The sequence below is a fragment of the Sturnira hondurensis genome, unplaced genomic scaffold (assembly GCF_014824575.4).
Source record: "Sturnira hondurensis isolate 20B ecotype Veracruz unplaced genomic scaffold, ASM1482457v3 Scaffold0012533, whole genome shotgun sequence".
In the NCBI taxonomy this organism is placed as follows: Eukaryota; Metazoa; Chordata; class Mammalia; order Chiroptera; family Phyllostomidae; genus Sturnira; species Sturnira hondurensis.
In genome coordinates, this window is record NW_028085164.1 from 488340 (window position 1) to 513666 (window position 25327).

Below are 25327 nucleotides of genomic sequence, written 5' to 3' on the forward strand. Positions count from 1 at the left end.
ACACTATTTATCAGGATGCTCACAGAACTGGTAGATTATAGTCACAAATTAGAGGAACAAAGTCACAAATTAGAGGAACATATGAAGGCTAAACTAATTGAAATGAAGGGAGATGCACAGGAAACCAATAGTGATGGAAAGGAAACTGGGACTCAAATCAATGGAATGGACCAGAAGGAAGAACAAAACATCCCACCAGAAAGGAATGAAGAAATGAGAATTCAAAAAAATGAGGAGAGGCTTAGGAACCTCCAGGACATCTTTAAACGTTCCAACATCCGGATTATAGGGGTACCAGAAGGGGGAAAGAAACAGCCACGAGTGGAAAACTTATTTGAACAAATAATAAAGGAGAACTTCCCCAGTCTGGCAAAGGAAATAGACTTCCAGGAAATCCAGGAAGCTCAGAGAGTGCCAAAGAAGTTGGACCCAAGAAGGAACACACCAAGGCACATCATAATTACATTAGCCAAGACCAAAATGAAGGAGAGAATCCTAGAAGCAGCAAGGGATAAGGGGACAGTCACCTACAAAGGAGTACCCATCAGACTGTCAGCGGATTTCTCAAAAGAGACCTTACAGGCAAGAAGGGGCTGGAAAGAAGTATTCCAAGTCATGAAATCCAAAGACCTACAGCCAAGATTGCTTTATCCAGCAAAACTTTCATTTAGAATGGAAGGACAGATAAAGTGCTTCTCAGATAAGGTCAAGTTCAAGGAGTTCATCATCACCAAGCCCTTATTATATGAAATGCTAAAGGGACTTAGATAAGAAAAAGAAGATGAAAAATATGAACAGTGAAAGGACAGCAAACACACAGTTATTAACAACCACACCTAAAACAAAAGCAAACCAAGAGGACAGCTAGATCAGGAGTGGAACCATAGAAATGAAGAACACATGGAGGGTTAGAAACAGGGGGGTGGGAGGGGGAGAAGGGGGGAGAAGGCACAGAAAATAGCATAGATGGTAAGTAGAAAATAGATAGGGGGGAGGGCGAGAATAGTGGGGGAAATATAGAATCCAAAGATCTTGAGACACGTGGGTATAAACTAAGGGGGGGAGAATGGTGGGGGAGGGAAGGTGTGGGTGGAGGGGAATGAAGGGGGGGAATAGAACAACTGTAATGGTATAATCAATAAAATATATTTTAAAAAAAAACAAAAAACAAAAAAAACCAATAAAATCTAACCAAAATATTTCAAGTGAAGTTAAAGACAACTAAGCATTACTAGAGCCATTTTACAGAAACCGAACAAACTTTTTGGCCAACCCAATATAAAATTTCAGAATTACAACAGAATAAAAAGTTTATATTTTTCTCATACAGAATAATCTTCAAATTTCCAATCGATTTGTCATCGTAAGTACTTGAGTTTACCCCATATGCAACTTCTAAAACTATAGAAATGTTTTTTCTGCTTAACATACATGAAGTACTTAAATTATAAAAATTTATGGTGTTAAAATATTATTTACAATTGTATGTGCATTAGGGCGAAAGCAGGAATAATATCCTACTGGGCTAATTAAGGTTGACAGGAATGTGTACTTTGGTAGTTTGTACGAGGAAAACAGAGTGAGCTCCTAAATAATTTTTATTAATAACTGATGTCATCCCAATGGTCGGGATGTGCTTTACAAATGCCTTTGTGCAAGCCTGTGCTAATCTCATTCTGAGTCCTTCAACCCTTGGGCACTAATTTTGGAATGGCAGCTCAGTCTAGGCCCAGGAAAATGCACACCAAAGTTTGTCCCTGTAGACCAACATAGGCTCTTCTGTGATAGTAAAGGAAATGATTTTCAACACAAGACACTCTAGTATTAAGTCCCTCCAGTAAGGTATGACACCTGACACTCTCTTATTCTGTACAAAATGTTATGGGGTACAATGCTAGTAGCTGGGGAAAGTATTAACACATTGTGATTACATTTTAACCAACAGCATAACTGAGTTAGCTACCAATAAAACCAAGTCTTTCTCTGGGTTTTACTCTAATCAAATCCTTTCTCGAATTCCATGAGGAACTGCAAGTGGTACTTAACCATATACAATAGACATCTGGCCTTACCTAGGCCTATGTAATCAGTCTCTGGAGTGAGGCTGGGCATCTGATTTTTAACCAGGTCCCCAGGTGGAACTAGCATTCATAACCTTGTTCTGCTTGAGGAAGTGACAAACTAGCTTTAATAAAGCAGCTTCTTCAATCTCAGCATTCTGACAGTAGAAAATCTCCCTCTTCACTTACACAATTGAAAGGAACCTGTGTCCCAGCTGATCAGCATTAATGTTACCCTATTTTTATCTGAAAGAAAATACTTGGGTCTCTTCCCTTCTTGCCCTTACCAGGTTCTCTTATCTCATCACTATTTTCTTATCCTGTAGCTGGTGGCTCTTTTCCCCTTGATTTATCCCGACTGACCCACATGGGAAGAAAAGACTTTTAGGTACATATTTAGTATGTTCTCCTTTGGCAAGGCTCTGATTTCTGCTCATCCACAGGGCTGAATGTAGAGCTGGAGGCTGACCTGGATGAACTTGAGTGGAAATGTGCCTTTTCACTTAGATCACCCACCCTTTCACCCTTTTCACCTGGCCTCTGCCCCTCATTCACCACCTCCAATTTTGCTTCTTTGTTATCTAAATTCATTCTATTCACTTTTTAATCTATCGGTCCTATTACCACCATAGCGAGGTTTGTTTAGTGACATTATGAAAACAGCCACCAAGGCTAATGCAGCCCCCAGACTGGGTGGGCCACAAGGACTGACTTCCTGTGCAATTCCAGAGAGGATGGGGGCCATGACCCGGCCCACTGCCGTCACTGATTGCCCCAAGCCTATGAGGGTGCCCCTGGCCTGGGCCCCACCCATGGTTAGCTGGAGGTCTGTAATGCAAGTCCTGCCAATGGCCGTGGAGAAGGCCAGGAGAGTGGAGGAGAAAATGACAGTTCCCATGGTGGGGGCCATGGAATAGAGCAACAGGAGCAGGAAGGTCAGTATACTGGAGTGCAGCAGGACCCTGTGGGAGTTGTGCCTGTATAGCCGCAGGATGGGACCCAGGACCAAGCCAGCCAGGGCCCCCAGGGTGCTGCTGTAACTGATGAGGTAGCCTGCCACCACAGGCCTCACTCCAAAGCGCTCCTCGAGAGCCAAGACAAAATTACTGTGGTAGAGCAGGGCTGCCATGGCCATCAGCAAACGCACTAGAAATATGTCCCATATTTCAGAAAATATCAGGGTCTTCATGTCCTGCAGTGTGGACATGACTTCCATCCAGGGCGGCCTAGGGGTCTTCTCACTCACCACGCTCCCAGGAGTAGGGTTTGCCTCCTGAACTTCACGGTCTGTCTTTCTCAAAGATGCATAATTCTTACCCAATTGCAGGCTATTCTTTGTACTACTGACTTTTATTTCACTCCATGGAAACAGCCAAACAAGACCTGTTAAAATGGCACCATCTGTTAAAGTAGGCTGAATTCACTGAATTCACACAGCACTACCATGGAAAACAAGAAATAACTAGTATTAGATTGCCCTGTACTTTTGTATTAGCAGATTTGCTAACCTCTATTTTTGAATCCAGTTTTAACCATTTCCATAGCTACTTCTATTCCATTTCAATATCAAAATTCTGCAATTTGTCTAAGAAAATAACCCATACCTACATAATGTTCACTATTCCTACCTCCCAGCTCAAGAACCTATGAGAGTTTCCCATATCCCATCAATTCATACCTAAATTCTTAGACTTCACATTTAAATTTCTCCCTCATTACTTTGCTAATTTTCTGACTATCCACTACTCACCTACCCATCCATATTCATCACCCATCCAAGCATTGGATATTTATGCTAAATCCTGAATCCTCTGCTAAACATTAGAAACAGTATATTAACAAACAAGAGAAGGCCTATACAACTCTAAACCCAAGGTACTTAAACATAAGAGGGGGTAAGGACACACAAACAGGCAATTAGATTCCAGGGTAGGCACTATGCTGGGGGAAGCACAGGATACTTTGGACAGAGACAGCTTTGGCGTAAAGGGTAAGGGGGCGGTTAGCTAAGGGTAGCTTGACACTAATGTCAAGGGAGCATCTGCTTGGATCTGCACTCTTATAGTTCCTGTTGAGACTTCTGGGGGTGCTCTTCTCATCAACCACGACATACACTTAACACAGCAGCTCATACCCCAGTTCAGATAATCCCACCTCTGTCCTCATGTGACTGGCACACTCCTGCCTTAGCTGTGTTACTGATCTCACACGATCCAAGCAAGCAGAATGCCCTCTTGCCAATTCATGCCCCAAACTTCCTTAAAAGTAAATAATAGCTTGCCATCCTAGGATATCTTTCCTAGCACATCCCTGTGTGGTTTTTCAGTCCTCAAGGACTGAAGTTACACCTGAACCTGTGGCTGGCCAGTCAGTGCTGGCTTCATGCTGTTTTATGATAGAAAACAAATCACATGAGAAAGCAGACCCAGACTTTTTGTTTGCTCTTATCTTCAAAGGGCCCTTGGATACTTCACATGATCTTGTTAAAAAAAAAGTGAAAGAACTGTCACTGATGCACAAAAAAGAAAAATATAATTTAATAATTAAAATGATAATGGTGACAGCAACTAACATTCATTGAGTGGTTATCATAAGCACAGCAGTGAAATAAACTGCTTATACGCAAAACCTCTCATAGTTCTCATAACAAGTCTATGAGTTTTGTTATTCCATTTTATAGCAGAGGAAACTGAGACAGCTCATCAAAAGCCCACACTGAAGAGTGGCAGAGCAAGGATTTGAAGCCAAGTCTGTCAGACTAGTTTGAGTTTTTAAACATGACAAAAACTAATCACTGATAAAAAGATATGGAAGCCCCCTTTCAGAAGAAGTAGCAAATCAAAGCAAGGACATACGAAGCTGAAGGGATAGATAAACAGGGGAAAATAGCCGTTCTTATCAAGGAGAAAAGTATGACAACATGGAATGAGGAAAACAGCCTTACACTATGTTCAATGCACTCAGTGCTCTAAGACACTGTCTGCTGTCCAGCTCCGATCCCTTTCCTGCTCCTCCCTGCCAGCATCTGCATCTGCATCTGCCTCAGCCTGTTGACCCCACAGCTCTTAAGTGGGAAAAATCCCTATTACTTTAAACAACTAGAGTTGAGAACATTTGCAGCTGGATGTATTCCTAACTTGGACCCATTCATGTATTTAGGTTAGGGCAAAATATTAAACAGCACTATCATTGCATAATCCAAAATAGAGCTCTATAGTCATGTTCTTTGTTTATACACTGACTTCTATGTACTTCACATTTATGTACTTTTCTTTATATGGAAAGGTACCTAGTTGCATTAACTAGTCATGGGCTTGAAGCCATTTCCTTTTTCTTTAATATTTTATTTATTTTTAGAGAGAGGGGAAGGAGAGACAGAAACATCGATATGTGAGGAAAACATCAATTGGTTGCCTCTAACATGGCTCCAACTGGGGACCTGGCCCGCAACCCAGGCATGTCCCTGACCAGGAATCAAACTGGCAACCCTTTGGTCTGTGGGACAGCAACCAACCCATTAAACCATACCACTCAGGGCAAAGCCATTTTCTCTAGAGTTACACTGATCCACCAGACCTCTCCTCTTGGCTAAGATTAAACTTCTGGTAGAAAATCATACAGTTCCTCTGAGAATAAACTTTGCTTCCCGAGCCTGATATCCCAACCCAACATGGAATTTACCACTCAGCCAGAAGCCTTGGATATGAAGATTCAAAAAGTTGTAGTCAAGTACAATATTATTAAATTTAGAAAAATTGAACAACATAAACCCTCCTGTTAATAACGTTGTTTACATAAGGACTAGCCATGCACCAGTCTCTGGGTGAAAAAGTTCATCCTCTTTGCTTTAAGCAACTGGCCCAACATTCAAGTAACTCACAGTACTGTATGCATTCTTTGTTTCTTTTTTTAAAGGAAGAGAGAGAGGGAGAGACAGAGAAAAAACATCAATTTGTTGCTCTATTTATTTATGCATTCACTGTTTGCTTCTTGTGTGTACCCAACCAGGCATCAAACCTGCAACCTTGGCATATCAGAATGATGTTGTAACCAACTAAGCTACCTGGTTAGGTTCCAATATGTATTCTTTCATTTATCAAATACTATTCAACATTGGCTATATATATGCCTGGCCTCTTCTGGGCAGGGATGATAGCAGTGAGAAAATCTGAAACCTTTGTGGTTTACTTTCTAATTGTGCGTGTTAGAGGAGAAAAAAACACATTAATAATGTTTCAAAAGAACTATGAAGAAATATAGTTATTTTCGACAGTTATGATCAAAGACGGACTCTTAAGGAAGTAAATATTTGAGACCTGAATGATATGAAGAGCCAGTAAAGAAATGTGGGAAGAATACTACAGGTAAAAGAAGGAACAAATTACAGTGCCCTCCCATGAGAATAAGCCTGGCATATGTGAGGTGGACCAGGAAGCCACTGTGGTCCAGGCAAATGGAGGAAAGCAAAGACAGGGTGAGTTCAACACTGTGCAGGCTGTGAGACAACCATGTGCTTTAGCACGACAGGCACACACTAGGAGGGCTGCAACAGCAGCTGGTGTGGTCTTTCATTTTGAATAAAAGCCTGCCTATTCTAAGACAAATTATAAGGTGATAAAAGTAAGTACATTAGACATTATGAATGATTAAACCAAATAATCTTCTCAAGATTAAATGGCAACTTACCAGCATTGAGAATGAAGACACAAAAACAGATGAGGCACGTGAGATAAAATCCACCATCTAGTTCAATAAGATAGCCACCGACCATGGGGCCCAAAATGAAGCCCACACTAGATGCTGTATTTAATTGTCCAATGACTAATGGCCATTCCTTCTCTGGAACCAGATCAGAAAGCAAAGCCCTTGAAATAGAGAGTGTATGTTTAAAAATACCTGCAAGGAGATAAGAAACACATTCAATAACATTTTCCAGATTAAAAGCTCGCTTGCGATCCAGAACTTCACCTCTATCTCTGATGGAGTTCTAATCCATTTTCTTTGAAAGTTTAAGGCCAGCAGGTTCCATGAACCATGACTGGACTACCGGTCTAGCCCTATCATCCTGATTGGTCACCTTGTCTCTGGTAACCAACCTCCTGACTCCTCAGCTTTCCCTGCTCTCATCATGACATCCCAGTGTCTCCAGTTCTCTCTGCTATCCAAGTCCAATTCATGGTGATTTCTATATAGAAATTTATCATTCATTATTCATAAACTCAGGGAATACACATTTTCTGCATGCCTACTACAGGTCCAACATGGACTTTGACCCCAGGGTAATGCAAGGAATAGGGAGGGGAAAAAAGGCATATGTTCGTTCTTGTTATCAGAGAGCGAGCACGCCTATACAAAAGGTGGTAACTGCTATGCAAAGAAACACAGCAGGAAAGAAGGACAAGCAGAAGTACAAATATAAAAATAATCAATGATAACATAGTATTCATCTAATCAATACCACTGATTTTCTACTAGTAAGAGGCTTCTGAAATTGCTGACTAAACAAATTGAAAGCTGAGATATGACTTAATAAGAGATTAAAGTGTATGTGACAACTTTATGTTCCTCATACTACTTCTGCTGATGCTTTTGACTTATATGTATCAAATAGACATTTTCAAACAAACTGGTGAATTCTGGTGACAAAGGTGCCCACTATTTCGATCAAGACATAGTAGGTCCTACTAATAAATGATGCTGGCAGGTTTGAGTCATTGCTCTTATCCATGATGGGCACAGTGGTTTCCGGTGATCTCCTTGAAGGAATCACTGCTCTGCATATGTCTACTCAAACCAGGTTATTTTATATTAATATAATCTTCCACATAAACCTCTACCCATTTTGTAACAAATATAGGTTCTATTTATCTCTCATCTGTTTCTTTTGAATTATGAACAGCCTTACCATTGATTGGCAGAGTATTTTATGCAGCAGCAGGACAAACTGTCCCCCAAACCAAGAAAATAAAATGACCTGGTCATTAGGTGCACATGAAATGGCTATCAATTGAATTTTGTTTGTGGCGGTGGGGCTTGTTAGGATGATTAACCACACTGAAAGCAAAGGTCTTCATAAACCATTTTATTAAGTAAACAACAACAAGCATTAATTTTGAAGGGTGAATGCAAAAGACTTGTTCATCAGGGTAGCACAGTCTGACAGTGCTCTAATGGGAAAAGTGAGAAAGAAACAAACTCCAAGGCTCTGACACTAAGAAAGGATGAGAGGGAATAAGAACTTCCTTAGTAACTACCTACCAACCTCACCACACAGCACTCACAGGTAGTGTTTCAAAGATGGAAAAATACATTAATGAATGGACCAAATGAAAGCTATTTCAAAAATGGTAGAAACATTCAAGAGTAGTCTGAAACAAAACTTATGCACAAGCCACTACATCATAATCCTAGTGTCCCCCACCAAGTCACAGACAGCCTTATAGAAGGCCACAGGAAAGCTACAGTGCTTAGTATCAATTTGCAGTCAGGAAGCCCAATTTCAAAACTAGAGACTTCCGCCAAGATGGAGGCATAGGTGGAAACACTGTGCCTTCTCCCACAACCAAGTTTGGATACAACAAAAGTTTTAGAGAATTAAGACACACCCAGAGACCAGAAAACGGAATTATACGGAAGTCCGACAGCTACGAACCGTTCAATGCGGACGGTAAGAGAGGTGGAGCCAGCAGCGGATCTGGGTCGGGCAGGACAGACCTAGGAGCGCAGGCAGCCCGGACCTAGTCCTAGTCCGAGTGCGGGACAGACTGACCAAGGTCACACATTCACGAGCAGTGAGACGGACCACGCAGGCCCCAGGGGGTGAACCCAGTGGTGGAGGGCTGACAGCGGTGGCACACTTGAGTGCAGTGGAGCGAGGCGCGTGGGCCTGGTGACAGTGGTGGCTGTGGTGCTGGTGGGGGTCGCGGCAGCAGGCAGCGGAGGGAAGCCACTGTCCCTCTTTGACCCCGCCCCCACATACAACGTCACAACCCAGCCACTGAGTTGCCCTGCTCTGGTGAAAACCTAGGGCTCCAATCCTGCTACTTAACAGGCAAGAACAGCCCAAAAGATGGTGCAAGGAGAACTCAAAGTCCCAGAGCCAATAACTCTAAGCGACCAAGAAATTGCCAGCCTCTCAGAAACACAATTCAGGACACTATTTATCAGGATGCTCACAGAATTGGTAGAGTACAGTCACAAATTAGAGGAACATATGAAGGCTAAACTAATTGAAAACAAGGGAGATGCACAGGAAACCAATAGCGATGGAAAGGAAACTGGGACTCAAATCAATGGAATGGACCAGAAGGAAGAACAAAACATCCCACCAGAAAGGAAAGAAGAAATGAGAATTCAAAAAAATGAGGAGAGGCTTAGGAACCTCCAGGACATCTTGAAACGTTCCAACATCCGGATTATAGGGGTACCAGAGGGGGAAAGAAACAGCCATGAGTGGAAAACTTATTTGAACAAATAATAAAGGAGAACTGCCCCAGTCTGGCAAAGGAAATAGACTTCCAGGAAATCCAGTAAGCTCAGAGAGCCCCAAAGAAGTTGGACCCAAGAAGGAACACACCAAGGCACATCATAATTACATTAGCCAAGACTAAAATGAAGGAGAGAATCCTAGAAGCATCAAGGGATAAGGGGACAGTCACCTACAAAGGAGTACCCATCAGACTGTCAGCTGATTTCTCAAAAGAGACCTTCCAGGCAAGAAGGGGCTGGAAAGAAGTATTCCAAGTCATGAAATCCAAAGACCTACAGCCAAGATTGCTTTATCCAGCAAAACTTTCATTTAGAATGGAAGGACAGATAAAGTGCTTCTCAGATAAGGTCAAGTTCAAGGAGTTCATCATCAAGCCCTTATTATATGAAATGCTAAAGGGACTTATATAAGAGATGATGAAAAATATGAACAGTGAAAGGACAGCAAACTCACAGTTATTAACAACCACACCTAAAACAAAAGCAAACCAAGAGGACAGCTAGATCAGGAGTGGAACCATAGAAATGAAGAACACATGGAGGGTTAGAAACGGGGGTGGGAGGAGGAGAAGGGGGGAGAAGGCACAGAAAATAGTATAGATGGTAGGTAGAAAATAGATAGGGGGGAGGGCGAGAATAGTGGGGGAAATATAGAATCTAAAGAAATTGAGACACGTGGTTATAAACTAAGGGGGGAGAATAGTGGGGGAGGGAGTGTGCGGGTGGAGGGGAATGAAGGGGGGGAATAGAACAACTGTAATGGTGTAATCAATAAAATATATTTAAAAAAAAAAACAAAACTAGAAGCTCGCTGAGGACCACACAGTAACCACAGTGCTGGTCAACGACATTTAACAAATTCTTCCTGACTAAGGGTGGAGAGAGACCAGCAACGGGATAGACCCTACTGTAGTAGCAAAGCTAGACACACTGACAGATGTCAAGGATGCCAGGCTCTATCAAGTCTAAGGATTAAAGCTCTGGACAGGTCAGCAGAGCCTGACTGATGCTTTATGCTCCAGTGCCTGCTGGAGTTACAGATCTAATTTGTATTGTCATTGTGCCCTCTTTACTTAAGTTCTAATCAAAAGGTACTGGAGAGCAGGACATTTACTCAAGAAAATACAAGAAACAAGAAACACTGTATATAGGACAATGATTTCTTAGTCTCCTTCAAAGTAAGCACCTTGGGACTTCAGTTCTCCCAGAGTCTCCTCCACTGCTCCAAACACTCTGCAAAATCCTTTGTTGGAATCATTATTATCTGTCCTGTCATATTTCCCTAAATCTCGCTGAAGGGTTTGAAATCTCTTCCCTTTCAAAGGTGATTTTAGTTCTGGAAAATGCCTAAAGTCACCAGGCACCAAATCTGTTCGTTGGTAGTGAATTGAATCAAGCCATTAGTAACTGAAGCAAAATGTTCCTTCTGTTCTAGTAGCAGAAGCTGCAGAGTGAATCTCAAACACAGCAGTTTTTTCACTACCCAGATCAGCTTCCAGCTCTTGCACTGTCAGTTGCCAATCTTTGCTGATTTCAGCCTCTACATATTCAATACTCTCAGGTGTTCTGCTTGTTGCAGGACTTAGAGAACGTGGATTGCTTTCAGCAGATTCTCGACCATCTTTGAAGTGTTTGTGCAATATTTTTATTTGCACTGCACTCATTACATCATCACCAAAAACCTCCTGAATCATCCGAAGAGTTTCTGCAAAGGAATGTTTTAGCTCAATACAAAATTTGGTAGTTTCGTTTCCTTCCTCACTCATCAGAATGTGACAGCCACACAGTCACATGCTCACTAAATGGAGTCCACCACCCCCAGTGACTAGTACAGTGAAGTTGTCATTGTTCATACTTGAACATTCCAGTCCACTCTCCTTGGCTGCCAGGTTACATCGATGTCATGCAAACTACTCTTCTTATATTAACAGTGGACTTTTTCTGGACAGACCTCATACATACACATGTACATGTACATATACATATACATATACACATACATCTAAATGATTTATTTTGAGGGAAAACACAGAGAGGCGAGAACTCACCCAGAGGGACTCTGGCAAGAGCAAACAGGAATACATTGGTAGATGCTCCAAGAAGAAGATAACCCAAGGCACTAAAGAGAATGCACACCAGCAAGGAAAACCGCCTTCCAACCACATCACTCCAGCAACCCTGAGGAAGCAGGAAACAAAAAAAGTCCTTTCACTCACTTTTATAAAATCACCACCGTGAAAATGCCCCCCAAATGCAATGCAAGGAAAAACAGCAGGGAATTTGGGGTGAGATCCTTAGATGCTCAATTCTATTAAGCCATTTGTCAGAGTAAATTATTTTCTCTGGCCTTCCACAAGTTGAATGGGGAAATACAACATGGTTTTCTTTACCCAAAAAAGCCTAAGATACCAAAGAAAACATCTGTGATGATCCAGAGGCTAAGAGTGGCTGGAGAAAATATAAAGCATAATTTTTTTAATTTTTAAAAGATTACCGATACTCAGCGAGTAAGGGAGGGAGAAGGAGGAGAGAAACATTGATGTATGATGCATGAGACTGGTTGCCTCTCGCATGTGCCTGGACTAGGGACTAGGCCTGCAACCCAGGAATGTACCCTGACCAGGAATAGAACCAGTGACCTTTTGCTTTGCAGGATGATGCCCAACAAACTGAGACACACCTGTCAGGGCTTAAAGCCCCATTTTTTATTTTCATTATCACTTTATGTATCTCAATTCCTCTGAAACCACATTTAGTTTAGAAATTTAGAAAATACTGAAAAAATGAATATAAAAATACTGCAAATCTAAAAATAGTATTTCTAACAAAATATAGTATACTGTATTTTGTAACTAGTTTTTTCACTTACCAATAGATCTGGAACATCATTCCATTCATTAAAAATCTGTTTTTTCTTCTGTAAGAGTGGCTGGTCTTTTCAGTCACGACAACTGTGGATTTTATTATTAATTTTGTTAATCCAATAGACTAAAAATAATTTCTCATTACTCCAATGTGAATTTCTTTGATTACTTTTGAGATGCAACAATTCTCACACTATTGCTTTCTTTCAGTTTTATTGATATAAGATACAGTACTGTATAAATTAAAGGTTTACAGCATGACTTAATTTACATATACTGCAAAATTACCCTAAGTTTAATTAACATGCATCATCTCATATAGATATACATAAAAAAGTTTTTTCCTTGCCATGAGAACTTTTAGAATTTATTCTCTTAACAACTTTCAAATACAGTCAGCAGTTACCTAGTGTCATCATGCAATACGTTACATCCCCAGTACTTCCTTATAATGTAACTGAGTTTACACCTTTTGAACACCTTCACTCAATTTCCCTGCCTCAAGTAACTGCAAATCGAATCTTTTTCTTAAAAAAATTCATTCAAAAACATGTTTTTAAATCCCACATATAAACGAGATCATTTGGTTTTGTCTTGTCATATTTTACTTAGCATAATGCCCTTAGGTTTATCCATGTTGTTGCAAATGGCAGGATTTCCTTCTTATGATTGCGTGTATGTGTGTGTGTGTATGCAATTTTCTCTAACCATTCATCTCTTAATGGACACACATTGTTTCCACATCTTGGCTATGGTAATGTCACAGTGAACATGGTGTGCAGAGATCTCTTTTGACATGGTGACTTCATTTCCTTTGGATATATAACCAGAAGTAGAATGCTGGATCATATCCTAATTCTATTTTTAATTTTGAGGAATCTCCATACTGTCTCTCACGGTAGCTGCACCAATGTGCCTTCCTACCAACAATGCATAAGAGCTGCCTTTTCCATACAGCCTTGACATCATTTCTCTCATGTTTTCAGTGAGAGCCATTCTAACAGGTGGAAGGTGGTATCTCGTTGTGGTTTTGATTTGCATTTCCCTAATGATTAATGACATCGAACACATTTACTGTTTATTCAGGTCCTTTGCCAATGTTTTCTACTTGGGTTATTTCTTTTTCTGCTATTTGCTTGTATTTTGCATATTAAACCTTATCAGATATACGCTCTGCAAATATTTTTCTTTCCATTCGAGCTGCCTTTTCATTCACAATGTCTTTTGCTGTGTAGAGGTTTGTTAGTTTGATGTAGTCCAACTTGTTTATTTTTAATTTTGTTTGTGCTTTAGGAATCATATCCTCAAATTCACTGCCTTTCTTTCATGTTTTTTCCTAGTTTTGTGGTTTCTGGCTTTATATTGAAATCTGCAGTTTTAATTCCCCTGTGTGGGAAGCCTCAGAACCTGCCAGCCATGGGCTTCTTTCTGAACCACTGTTTTGGCAAGTAGGGAGCTTTGGTGACATCAGAAGTGGTCCAGGGCCCTGGCTGGTGTAACCCAGTGGATTGAGCACGGGCTTGTGAACCAAAGGATCGTGGTTCAATTCCCAGTCAGGGCACATGCCTGGGTTGCAGGCCAGTTCCCAGCAGGGGACCCATGAGAGGCAACCATACATTAATATTTCTCTCCTTCCCTTCCCCTCTAAAGATAAATAAATAAAATCTCTTAAAAAATGGTCCAAGGTGAAGTTGGCCCAGGGTGAGATTTGCCCAATGGGTGACTGCTGAGCCTCCCAGTGCCTCTGTATGGAAGTCTAAATGTGAGAACACAAAGAAGAAAAGAGAGCCTACAAGGAGTGGAAGTAGAGAGGCAAGCAGGGAAGACCTAAGCAGAAGGCAGTGAGAATGAAAGGATAGAGGAAGATAGTGGTATGCTTTGTGGAATCCAGAAAGTGGAGTAGGGAGGATCACAGATATGCCAGGAAATAAAGGGCTGCCTTCCTAGCTCATTTTTTACTTAAGAATTTTCAGTACTCGACAGCAACAGCTCAGTCAAAACAAATTTCCCTTGCAGTTAAAAATTCTGGCCTTCAGAGACGCTGCCAGAAGTCACTAGTGAGTCTTCTGAAAAAATTTTTAGAGGTGGAGAAGGGTGCTGGCAAAGTCTTCTCCTTTCCCTCCTTCCCTCTCTTCTGCTGAGAACATTTCCATGATGCAAGAGGTTAAGCAGCTGTACAGCTGAGGATGGCTATGCATGAAGACAAAGGAGGCTTGTCTCTGGCAGCAACTCATACTCCTGGTCAGCCTCAGTGGGTAGCTGCCCATTTTTCTCTTTATACTTTGGAAGTGCTTTGATTCACACAGATGGCAGAAGCCTGATGGAAAAACCAAGTCCAACTACAGAGCCTCAATACTGAGCCATTTTATGTACTGAGGTTCTGTGTGAGGTTTTGTTTGAAAAAAAAAAAAAACTGTTAAAAGTAAAAATCACTAAACACTATCACAGATATAGAGTGCACACAGTGAGGAAGGTCAAGAACAGGGTCTCCAGCAATGTTTTCCTGGATTTGGCTAGAAGGCAGTCAATGAGGCATCCTGCTTCTTCACTCCTCAATGATGCCCAATGACTTTCCCCACCCTCTCGAGTTAACCATGTCATCTTAGCCTGCCTCTCTGTCTTGCCAAAAGCCAACCAACCACTTCTACTCATGTCCTTTCCCCATTTTTACATGTGTTTATTTTTCTTAAGAACCCAAAAGATGCCCTGACCATTGTAGCAAAGCTGTTTGGGTATCATCTCACAAAGCAAAAGGTTGCTGGTTTGACTCTTGATCAGGGCATATGCCTAGGATTAAGGTTGATCCCTGGTTGTGGCATATATGAGAGGCAATCATCAATGTTTCTTTTTCACATTGATATTTTTCTCCTCCTATTACCCTCTCTCTAGAGATAAATAAATAAAATCTAAAAAAGAAAAAAACAAAAAATGTTTTTACATAGGTTATAAATGGTTACAAAATACCTTTATAAAAAATTTGAGAGTAAATCTTCCAAAATACTGTCAGTCTTATATAAAAAGCATCAGTCCTTTCCCCTAGGTTTTATTTCAATGGATTTTAGAGATCTTTCACACTCTTTCCACCTGGGTAATAGGTCCCTGGCCTCCTTTTGTTTACAGGGCAGTGACAGTTTCTGGTAGGTACACCCCAGGCCCTGGGCCAGGCTGTCTGGGTTCTACTCTGAACTCATCATTCCAAATGCTACACACACATTAGTCAATGTAATTACATATGTAGGCCTATTGCTAGCCCTGTTTTTCTAACTGTAAATAGGAATAATAATAGTATCTACTTCAGAGGTTCTTTCTCCCCTTCAACACTTATTATGTGCTTTACATAAAATCAGTCAGTAAAGGTACATGACTACTAGAGATGTAGCTGAGAGTAGTTAGTATAATGATTGAATAAAATGAAGTGCCCAAAAAAGTGTCTGACACATAGCAAGTACTTAATAAACTCTAGTTATTTTCATGAAAATGGATAATTAGTCAAATATGACACAGCACATCTTTTCCTCATAAAGATTTACTTTTAAAATTAAAATTTTTTTTATAAAACTTGTAACTAAAGTATTTATAAAAGCATTGGTTGAAAATAAAAATTTTATTTGGTATCTCATCTGATTTTCCCCAGGGTATTATTTTTTATTTTACTGATTATGCTATTAGAGTTGTCCCATTTTTTCTCCCCTTTATGCCTCCTTCACCCTAAAACCTTCCACCATTCTTCCCCACTTAGTTCATGTCCATGGGTCATACATATAAGTTCTTTGGCTTCTCTACTTCCTATGTTATTCTTAACCTCCCCCCCCCCCCGTCTATTTTATGCCTAACAATTATGTTTCTTATTTGGGGGGAGGGGACATTGGGTACCTTCTCTCCCCATTCTCCTATTCCGCCTCCCCAGTGATAACCCTCCATATGATCACCATTTCTGTGACTATGTTCCTTATCTAGTTGTTTGTTTAATTTTTTTTTTTTAGGTTCAGTTGTTGCTAGTTGTGAGTTTTCTGTCATTTTACTGTTCATAGTTTTTTATCTTCTTCTATTTCTTACATAAGTCCCTTTAACAAACATTTCATAAGAGCTTGGTGATGATGAACTCCTTTAACTTGGGAAGTTAAAGGGTGATGATGAACTCCTTACCTGGGAAGCACTTTATCTACCCTTCCATTCTCAATGAAAGCTTTGCTGGACAGAGTAATCTTGGATGTAGGTCCTTGCCTTTTATGACTTGGAATACTTCTTTCCAGCCCCTTCCTGCCTGTTAAGGTCTCTTTTGAGAAATGAGCTGATACTCTTATGGAAACTCCTTTGTAAATAACCATCTCCTTTTCTCTTGCTGCCTTTAATATTCTCTCCTTAATCTTGGCTAATGTAATTATGATGTGCCTTGGTATGTTCCTCCTTGGGTCTAATTTCTTTGGGACTCTCTGGTCTTTTTGGACATCTATTTCCTTTGCCAGATGGGGGAAGTTTTCTTTAATTATTTGTTCAAATAAGTTTTCAATTTCTTGCTCCTCCTCTTCTTCTGGCAGTCCTATGATTCAGATATTGGAGGCTTAAAGTTGTTCGAGGTTCCTAAGACTCTCATTTTTAAAAAGTGTTTGTTTATTCATTCTGCTTTGGTGAGATGTTCATTTCTTCCTTTTGTTCCAAATCATTGATTTGAGTCCCAGTTTCCTTCCCTTCACTATTGGTTCCCCTTTATCTCACTTTGTATAGCCTCATTTTCTTCCTTTCAGGTGCTGATTCCAAGTGGGTGGGTTTGTTATGTTCTAGGATCCAGTGGGCGTCCCCAGTGAACTCTCCTGAGAGACTCAGAGTTTCTCCCACCTTCACAACCCCCACAAGATTTTATAACTAGAGGTTCTGAATCTTTAAGTTTCCCCATCAGCCAGACCCTGCCTCACCTGCATGGTCCACCATCTTGCTGCGGGTCCTCTCTGCCTTGCTGCCCATCTCTGGCCCTCTGACCATTCTGGATGAATGTTTCTTTAACTCCTTGATTGTCGGAAGTTCCATGCAGTTTGATTTTCTGGCAATTTTGGTTGTTTATTGTTTTTAAATTGTTGTTATCCTTCTTTTGGTTGTGCAAGGAAGCAAAGCATTTCTGCCTATGCCTCTATCTTGGCTGGAACTGGTCTGAAGGATTTCTAAGGAGGTTCTTCTTAAACTGCAGCTATAAGGTATACAAAATGTGCTTTGTAAGCACAAATACAATACAGCAGAGGAGTATTTGTAAAAGAGGGTTAGGCCATTGCCAGCAATACAAATTTATAGTCACAAATTGCTACTAAGTGCCAGGTGCTCTGATAAGTGCTAGTGGTAAAAGCAAGCATGCTTTTTATTCTAAGGAATGTTAAGAGTCCAGTAAAAAAAAAAGGCACTTGATTGATTAAAGTGCACTCTGACTTAACTAATCTAATATGTATACACATAGCAAGTATTTTTGGTAGTGAGTTTCCAAGTAAAAGAGAAACAGTATTTAGTAAGCAAATGCAACTTCTTTCATAAGAAGGAACATGAAATATGACACATTGCACTACAAGCAGTGTACTTATCTCCTATACAATCTGACACTCAGGATCTACTTATTTTTCTAGATCTTTAAGGCAATGAGAACTGACTTTTAGGAAGAAAATAACCTAGGCTGAGAGTCTGGATATTGAGATAAGGTGACTCAAATTATTTAAAGTCTGAGTCTTAATTTCCTCCTGTATAATAAAGAGAGATAATTACCTTCCTGGGTCATTGTAGAGGGTAAATGAGAACAAAATTATTATTTACATATGAATTAATCTAAAAAAGACTTGAAAATAAGATAAATTAGGGAGTAACTATGTAGTTACTCAAAAATTCATTAAAAAATCTGACCAGTGGTCAAGATGGTGGTACAGGTAAATACAGCTTCCTCCTCACATAACCACATCAAAATTAAAATTAAGCTATATAAGTACCATCATTTAGACTAAGAGAAACTGAGCTGAATGAAAGTTCTACAACTACAGAATTAAAGAAGAAACTATTTTGAGACTGGTAGGAGGGACAGAGACATGGAATGGGTTGCTCCCAGAACCACATGTGACAAATAAAAATCAGAAGGGATATCTCAGGAGCGAGGGATCCCAGCTCCATACAAGGCCTCCCAGCCCAGGGTTCTAGTGCCAGGAAGGTAAGTCTCCCTAACTTCTGGCTGCAAAAACCAGCAGGGATGACACTGTGGCGGAAAAACTACTAGAGTCTCAGGTAGTTCGTCTTAGAAGGCCCATGAATGGACGTACTCTAAGTCTCCTTCTAAGCTCCAGCATGGGGGCAGCAGATTGAAAGGCATCAGAGACATAGGTGGAGGATCTGAATTGTCTGGCACCAGGGCAAGAACTGGAGGGTAGTTTTCTGATAGAGAGAAGTGCTAACAGCGGCTACTGTTTCTTTTCTGAACCTTCTACCCAGAGCCACAGAGGCAGCAGGCAGGTACCATTTCTGAGACTCCATCAACCTGGCTCAGAGTTTGCCTGACCCTAATGATTCCCTGAAGCCCTGTCCCACCCAATTTCCGAGGCCACCCAAGCTATTGTTTCCAGGGGCTTTTCCATGCAAATAGTTTGTCTTTGCCCATGCTTCAGATTTTCCTAAATTCTCTCACACAAGCGGCATCTGGCTTCAGTGAGCCCAGTACCTCTCACTAAGCTGCCTCAGGCCCAGCATTAGCAGCAGCCAGACTTGGTTCTTAGCCTGGCCTCATCTGGGCACGTCCAATGCCAGCTCAAGTAGCAGCCATGTGCAGATTTCTTTGTAGCTTATGCTGTGTGACCCTGGTGAGGGTATGACCCAGAGCACAAGTGATGACTGACTTTGGACATGCAAACAACAATAAAGGCTCAAATACAATAGGAGGGTATACACTGCACACATGGTGGGTACATTTTGAGTACCCAAACTGGGTAATAGGGCAGGCTGTGCCATTGGACTCTACAGGACACCTACTATAGTAGGCCACTCTACTAAGCCTCAGAGACATTGGAGTTCTACCTAATACACAGAAACAAACCCAGGAAGGCTGCCAAAATGAGGAGAAAAAGAAACATGGCCCAATGAATTAACAGAACAAAACTCTAGAAAAAGAACTGAAACAAAATGGAGATAAGCACTCTACTAGATTACAAGTTCAAAACACTGGTTATAAGGATGCTCAGTGAACTTATTGAGAACGTCAATGTCATAAAAAAGATCCAGTCAGAGCCAAAGCCAATTGTTATTTCTCTGAAATAACAATTTACAGAGAATTGTTCAGAGCCAATTGTTATTTCTCTGAAATAACAATTTACAGAGAATCAACAATAGAGTGGATAAAGCTGAGAATCAAATTGGTGATTTGAAATATAAGGAAGTAAAAAACAACCAATCAGAAGAGCAAGAAGTAAAACGAATCCAAAATAATGAGTATTAGGAGCCTCTGGGACAATCACTAAGCATATAGCATTCATATCATGGGGGTGCTGGAAAGAGATGAGAGAGTAAGAAATTGGAAACCTATTTGAAAAAATAATGAAAGAAAACTTCCTTAACTTGGTGAAGGAAATAGACATACAAGACAAACACTTACCATACAAGTAAGGTAGTGCAGGAGTCTCAAACAAGATGAACCCAAAGAGGTCCACACCAAGACACATCGTAATTAAAATGCCAAAGGTTAAAGACAGAGAATCTTAAAAACAGCAAGAGAAGAGCAGAAAGTTACCTACAATGGAGCTCCCTTAAAACCGTTGACTTCTCAAGAGACTTTGCAGGCTATAGGGGACTGGCAAAAAATGCTCAAAGTAATGAAAAGCAAGGACCTACAACCAAGATTACTCTACACAGCAAAGCTATCATTTAGAATAAAAGGACAGATAAAGAAGTTCCCAGACAAGATAAAGCTAAAGGAGTTCATTACCACCAAATGAGTACTATATAAAATGTTACAGGGTCTTCTTTAGGAAGATCAAAAATATGAACAATAAAATGGCAAAAAATACATTACCTATCAACTGAATCTAAAAAGCAAAATAAACAAACAGAACAGAAACAGAATCATAGACACAGAAAATGTTTTAATGGTTGCCACATGGGAGGGGGGGTTGGGGGCCATGGGCAAAAAAGGTGAAGGGGTTAAGAAGTATAAATTGGTAGAAAGAGAATAGTCATGGGGATATAAAGTATGGCATAGGGAACACAGGAGCCAAAGAACATATATGTATGACCCACAGTATGCATGACAGTGTGGGGATTGCCAGAGGGAGTGGGGGTTAGCTGGGTGGAGGGGGGCAAAGGGGAAAAACTGGGACAACTGTAATAGCATAATCAATAAAATATAATTTAAGTAAAAAACAATCTGACAATTTGTTATCTTTTTAAAAACATATTTGACACGCAATCCACTCTTGGGAAGCACAATACAGTACACTGTCTTCACTAACAGTGAGCCCATCAGCCAGCTATTTAGATCAAGGTCATGGTTCATCAATCTGTGGTACTAAAGTGACTGTTCTGTTTGACCTGCCTGGACTACTGGATACCACAGTCTAAGACCAGAGAAGCAGAGTAGATTTCATAAAGGAAAGAGAAGAGAAGGATCAGTTAAGAATTCTGAATTTCAAACAAGTGAGTGGGAAGAAATGGGAGTGTCAAGCTTAGCTGTGGGTCTTTCCACTCTATGCTACAGATACATAACCACCACTTCAAATGGCTCCTTCTGTCTATACATTTAGGTTTTATAATTAATAATCCATGTAGTTCAAAACATATAACTTCCGTGTCCTAGAAGCACAAATGAATTTGATTATTGTCAATTAATTGACATATATGAAAAAATTGGTAATAATAATTATTTTTTCTAGTCAAAGTCAGCAGGAAGTCATGGAAAGAACATAGTGCAGTTTAAAAAATGCCCTCTCATTTTGACTCAGTGTGTTCTTTTAAGAAGAAGTCATCTATCTCCTCTAAGCCAATGGCTTCTCAGATGTCAATGGAGAAAGAGAAATGACTGAAGGAACCTTCTTGATCTAGTGACACTATATATCCCAATCACCTGGATATCTACATTTGGTAAACCTCCCACCTCTGATTGTACCACAGCCATGCTGGATGGCACTCAAAGTGTATGAATGTGCTTTCTAGACACATTGCCAGATGGAAGATAACTTACCACCACTGTGCTAGAAAAGAGCTGCAAAATGCCATAGGAGGAGCCTGCAAAAAAACATCAATAAAACTTGGCTAGACACATCATAAAACTGGATTAATGGCATAATGACTACATAGAAATTAACCAAAAAACATTAGGAAAAAAGTTGATTTTTAAAAAGGAAATTACCCCACAACTTTTTTTCAATTGGAAAAGTTTGTGTTACACAGGTAGAGACATCGCACAGTCCTTTGAGATGTGATGGTGGTAGTGCAGGAAGTTTGCAACTGATTACCCCAATTACCCCAATTCTTTCTCCTCCATGGTGTGATTTCTGTGTAGTTCACATTTGTTTGGTCTCTCACATTAGGTTACAGGTTCTTATAGGCAGAAGTCTCTACCTATCTTTTAACTACACAGTCAGATCCTTGGAGAGGCTCAATAAGCCCCTATAACAGCACTGCTGGTACGAGGCATGGGGATAACACTAAATCTCAAAAATTCTCAGAACATAGGCAGTCTAGGAAAAGATGAATCACATTTGCTCCAGGGCAATATTTTTAAATATTCTGAAAATTCATCTTATAGCATTTTCAATTTACCTTTGGATAGTGTTAGCTAGAAGACTTTTTGTTTTGTTTTGTTTTCAGGCACTTAGTTCAGGGAATTTAAAATTCAGCACTCTTAAAATGTGCAATGTAATCACTTACCTACAATTCCAGCAACTGTTGGACTTACTCCAAGAGACTTAATGTGAACGCTCAATAAAGGGACAACCATGCTGACACCAAACAAATCCTAAACAACAAAACACTGATTAACTCAAATTAGGAGCAAAAGTCTAGGTGTTTTTACAGTGGTGATCCTAATTATTCATTAATTTTCCAAGAAAAAACACTGTCTAAAACTTCTACTCAACAGGTAAAAGTTATCAAGGATCCAAATATAATAAATTGTAGCAGCTGCTACCTGTAAATGAGCAAACCACTCTGACCTATAATCCATTTTAACTTTAGCTTCTTTGTAACTGATATTTAATATTCAAGGAGGATATCCTACCAGAAGTTCCTTAAATAAGAAAACTAAACAATTTTTGTGGGTAATGAAGTGGGGAAAGGAGGTAGGGATGATGTGTATTTCTTGATAAGGCAGCACATACTCGAATTTGAACATGAATTCCCTCCTGCAGTTGGGGAAGACAACTAATATGGGGTTTACCAAAAAGCTGATATATTAATGCAAGGCCATATTCTGCAACTAAGTCACAGAAAGTGCATGCCCTCTGGGACCAGAAAGACAGTTCCCAATTCCAGCTCCATCATTTATTAATAAATATGTGTCCTTAAAAAGTTTATTGAATGTTACCAAGCATCAGTGCTGTCATCTTTAAAAAATAAGGATAAAATACATGCCTGGTAGAAATATAATGTGTATTAAGAGATACAGAGATTGAGAAAAGTCTGGCACACAATAGAAGCTCAAGCATATTTTCTCTTCAGTTCTGAGAATAGGTACTGATCCTTTTTTGCTAGGGATTCTGAGTTAACAGATTGCTAATTTTCCTTTAACTATTGTGGTTCTCATTACTACTTCACTTGGGTACTGCTGCAACTGGTTTAGCAGAAGAAAACCACATAGGACACACACACTATTTTATTAAATAGTCACCCTGAATTCATTTTCTTGTAATCCTGGTTAAACAGAAATACTTGAAAGAGATGTATTTTTTCAGCCAACAATTAATCTTTTGTTCCTTGCTTCTCTTGGTAGCTGTAATTCACCTAATTACAGAATCATAAGCTTCCCAATACACTTTTCAGCGTTTTATCCTCCAGGGTTACATTTTTAGATGGCCATGTCTTTAATATCCAGTGATCTTAAATAGCTTATAAATTTACACTACCAGAACTACAGCTTACTATTTCAATTTTAATATTATAGTAGTCCTCCCCTATCCACTGGAGATACATTTGAAGAACTCCAAGTGGATGCCTGGAGCCAGAGTACCAAATTCCATATACATATTTTTTTTCCTATACACGCATTCCTACGATCAAGGTTAATTTACAAATTAGGCTCTGTAAAAGACTAACAACAATAACTAATAAAATAAGACAATTATAACAATATACTGTAATAAAAGTTACGTGAATGTGGTCTCTCTTTAAACATCTTGTTGCACTGTACTTACCCTTTTCGTGGTGATGTAAGATAATTCAGTTTCTATGTGATGAGACGAAGTGAGGAGAATAACGTAGGCATTGTGACACAGTGTCCTTAAGCTACTGTAAAGATTACTTGATCAAAAGCACTGTGCCGATCTGCTAACTAAGCAAGAAGGCTACCAAGTAACTACAGGGAAGGTACTGTATACAGGTAGGTCTATGGCAGGGAGGCACTGGTCAACAGCATGGGGCTGATTCACGTCTAGAGCTATAGGAGGTGTGACACTGTGAGATTTTAAACAGCGTGCTATTTAAAATTCATAAGTGTAGTTCTTGATTCATTGTCAGTCTTTCCCCCCACCACACACGCGCGTGCACACACATCCGCCACTCCGCGCCTTTCCTCCCCCTTTCTTCAAGGCGCATTACCTTTACTTTCTTTATCCTAAGTTCCAAGAGGCTTTTTTTTTCTCTCTTTTTTTTTTGCCTGAGCCAGCTGTTTTCCAAAACCACGCAGCCCAGGGGGCTCACGTCTGACACGGCTCATTTCTACATCCGTGACTTTCTAAATAAAATTTTGCTTGTGTTTAGTCTTAGCTCTAAATTTTTTTCTCAGCCAGAAATCAAGGACCCAGGTCTAAAACCTGGTGCTTTTAACGGTTAACACATCTCCCGCTCCAGCTGCAAGAAAACCCACTCCCCCTAACAGCGTTAGCAGTATGCACCTAGGAAGCAGACCCAGCACTAACCAAGAATCCCACCAGGTACACGCAGAGCAGGAACAGACGGGCTTCCTTCGCATCAGGCCTCGGAGGCCCCGTCTTGGTCCCTACCCCCGGCTCCTGCTGCCACGGTTTGGTGCTGCTGAGGCCCCCTCTGAACACCCCACCGGCTCCCAGCTCCATACCAGTAATAACCGGGAGATCCGACTCCCATCAGACCCTGCGCGAGAGGTCGGCGCGCGGCTCCACCCCAGCCCCGCCCTCAACGCGCTGTGCGGCAGGCGCTTGCGCAAAGGGAGATTCTGCAGGCTGGCGCTGAGTGGCTGGCGGGGAAAGGCTGGGAGGAGGCCTCGCGCGGGGTGTGGCCCTAGCCGGAAGAGGACACTGCCCCCTTCTCCCTGACCGGTACACACCCGCTCAGCCACCATCTCGTGAAGGATGTGTGGTTTTTTGTGATGGCAGTGATGATGCTCTGTTTTCTTGAAATAAAGACTATTGTTGCATGTGGTGGACGGAGGGAATTGTAACGAGCTTCACCTGAGGGAGTGGGTTTGTCAATGAAACAGCATCCAAACTTGTAGAAAAGTTTGATGAGTTTATGTGAGTCCAATTTAGAGAACATACCTGGAAGCAAAATCTCAATGGATTGAGAAAAGACTGTGCAGAATGGCAATTTTGCAGCTTATTTTATCTAGTAAAATCAAAGGAGAAGCTGTAAAGAAGGTGGTAGATTAAGGGGACCAGAGAAAGCTAAGGGAGGGAGTGCTATCCCTAGGGCTGGAAAAGTAAGATGGAGACATGGACACTTACTTTCCTTTTGGTGAGTACAGTATAGTTAATAACAGCACACAGAGATGGTATG

The 25327-nt window shown here is 40.6% G+C and overlaps 1 protein-coding gene across 4 annotated transcripts; it reads right to left on the reverse strand.

Moving 5' to 3' along the window:
- Positions 1-1254: 1254 nt before the first annotated feature.
- On the reverse strand, positions 1255-24715 carry SLC67A2 (solute carrier family 67 member 2). Of its 4 annotated transcripts, none has more exons than XM_037060823.1 (7): positions 24493-24581; positions 23770-23801; positions 22289-22376; positions 21600-21643; positions 11597-11726; positions 6747-6956; positions 1255-3443 (listed from the first exon to the last, which is right to left on the reverse strand). In XM_037060823.1, exons 3-7 carry the CDS (start codon positions 22356-22358, stop codon positions 2653-2655), a joined length of 1245 nt encoding a protein of 414 aa, XP_036916718.1. In that variant the 5' UTR covers positions 22359-22376; positions 23770-23801; positions 24493-24581; the 3' UTR covers positions 1255-2652. The 4 variants fall into 4 exon arrangements, with proteins under 4 accessions (XP_036916718.1, XP_036916719.1, XP_036916717.1 ...); XM_037060824.1 differs by having other exon boundaries at positions 24505-24576; XM_037060822.1 differs by lacking the exon at positions 23770-23801 and having other exon boundaries at positions 24505-24715.
- Positions 24716-25327: the final 612 nt, after the last annotated feature.

Bases quoted from the DNA above. Each gene is read 5' to 3' on its own strand.
- SLC67A2 (XM_037060820.1), bottom strand. From the start codon at position 24,648: ATGGAGCTGGGAGCCGGTGGGGTGTTCAGAGGGGGCCTCAGCAGCACC. The intron at 22,377-24,492 runs GTTAGTGCTGGG...TTTGTTGTTTAG, and splicing joins TGTACCTGGTGGGATTCTTG to GATTTGTTTGGTGTCAGCAT. The intron at 6,957-11,596 runs GTGAGTTCTCGC...ATCTCCTTGCAG, and splicing joins TCTTGCCAGAGTCCCTCTGG to GTATTTTTAAACATACACTC.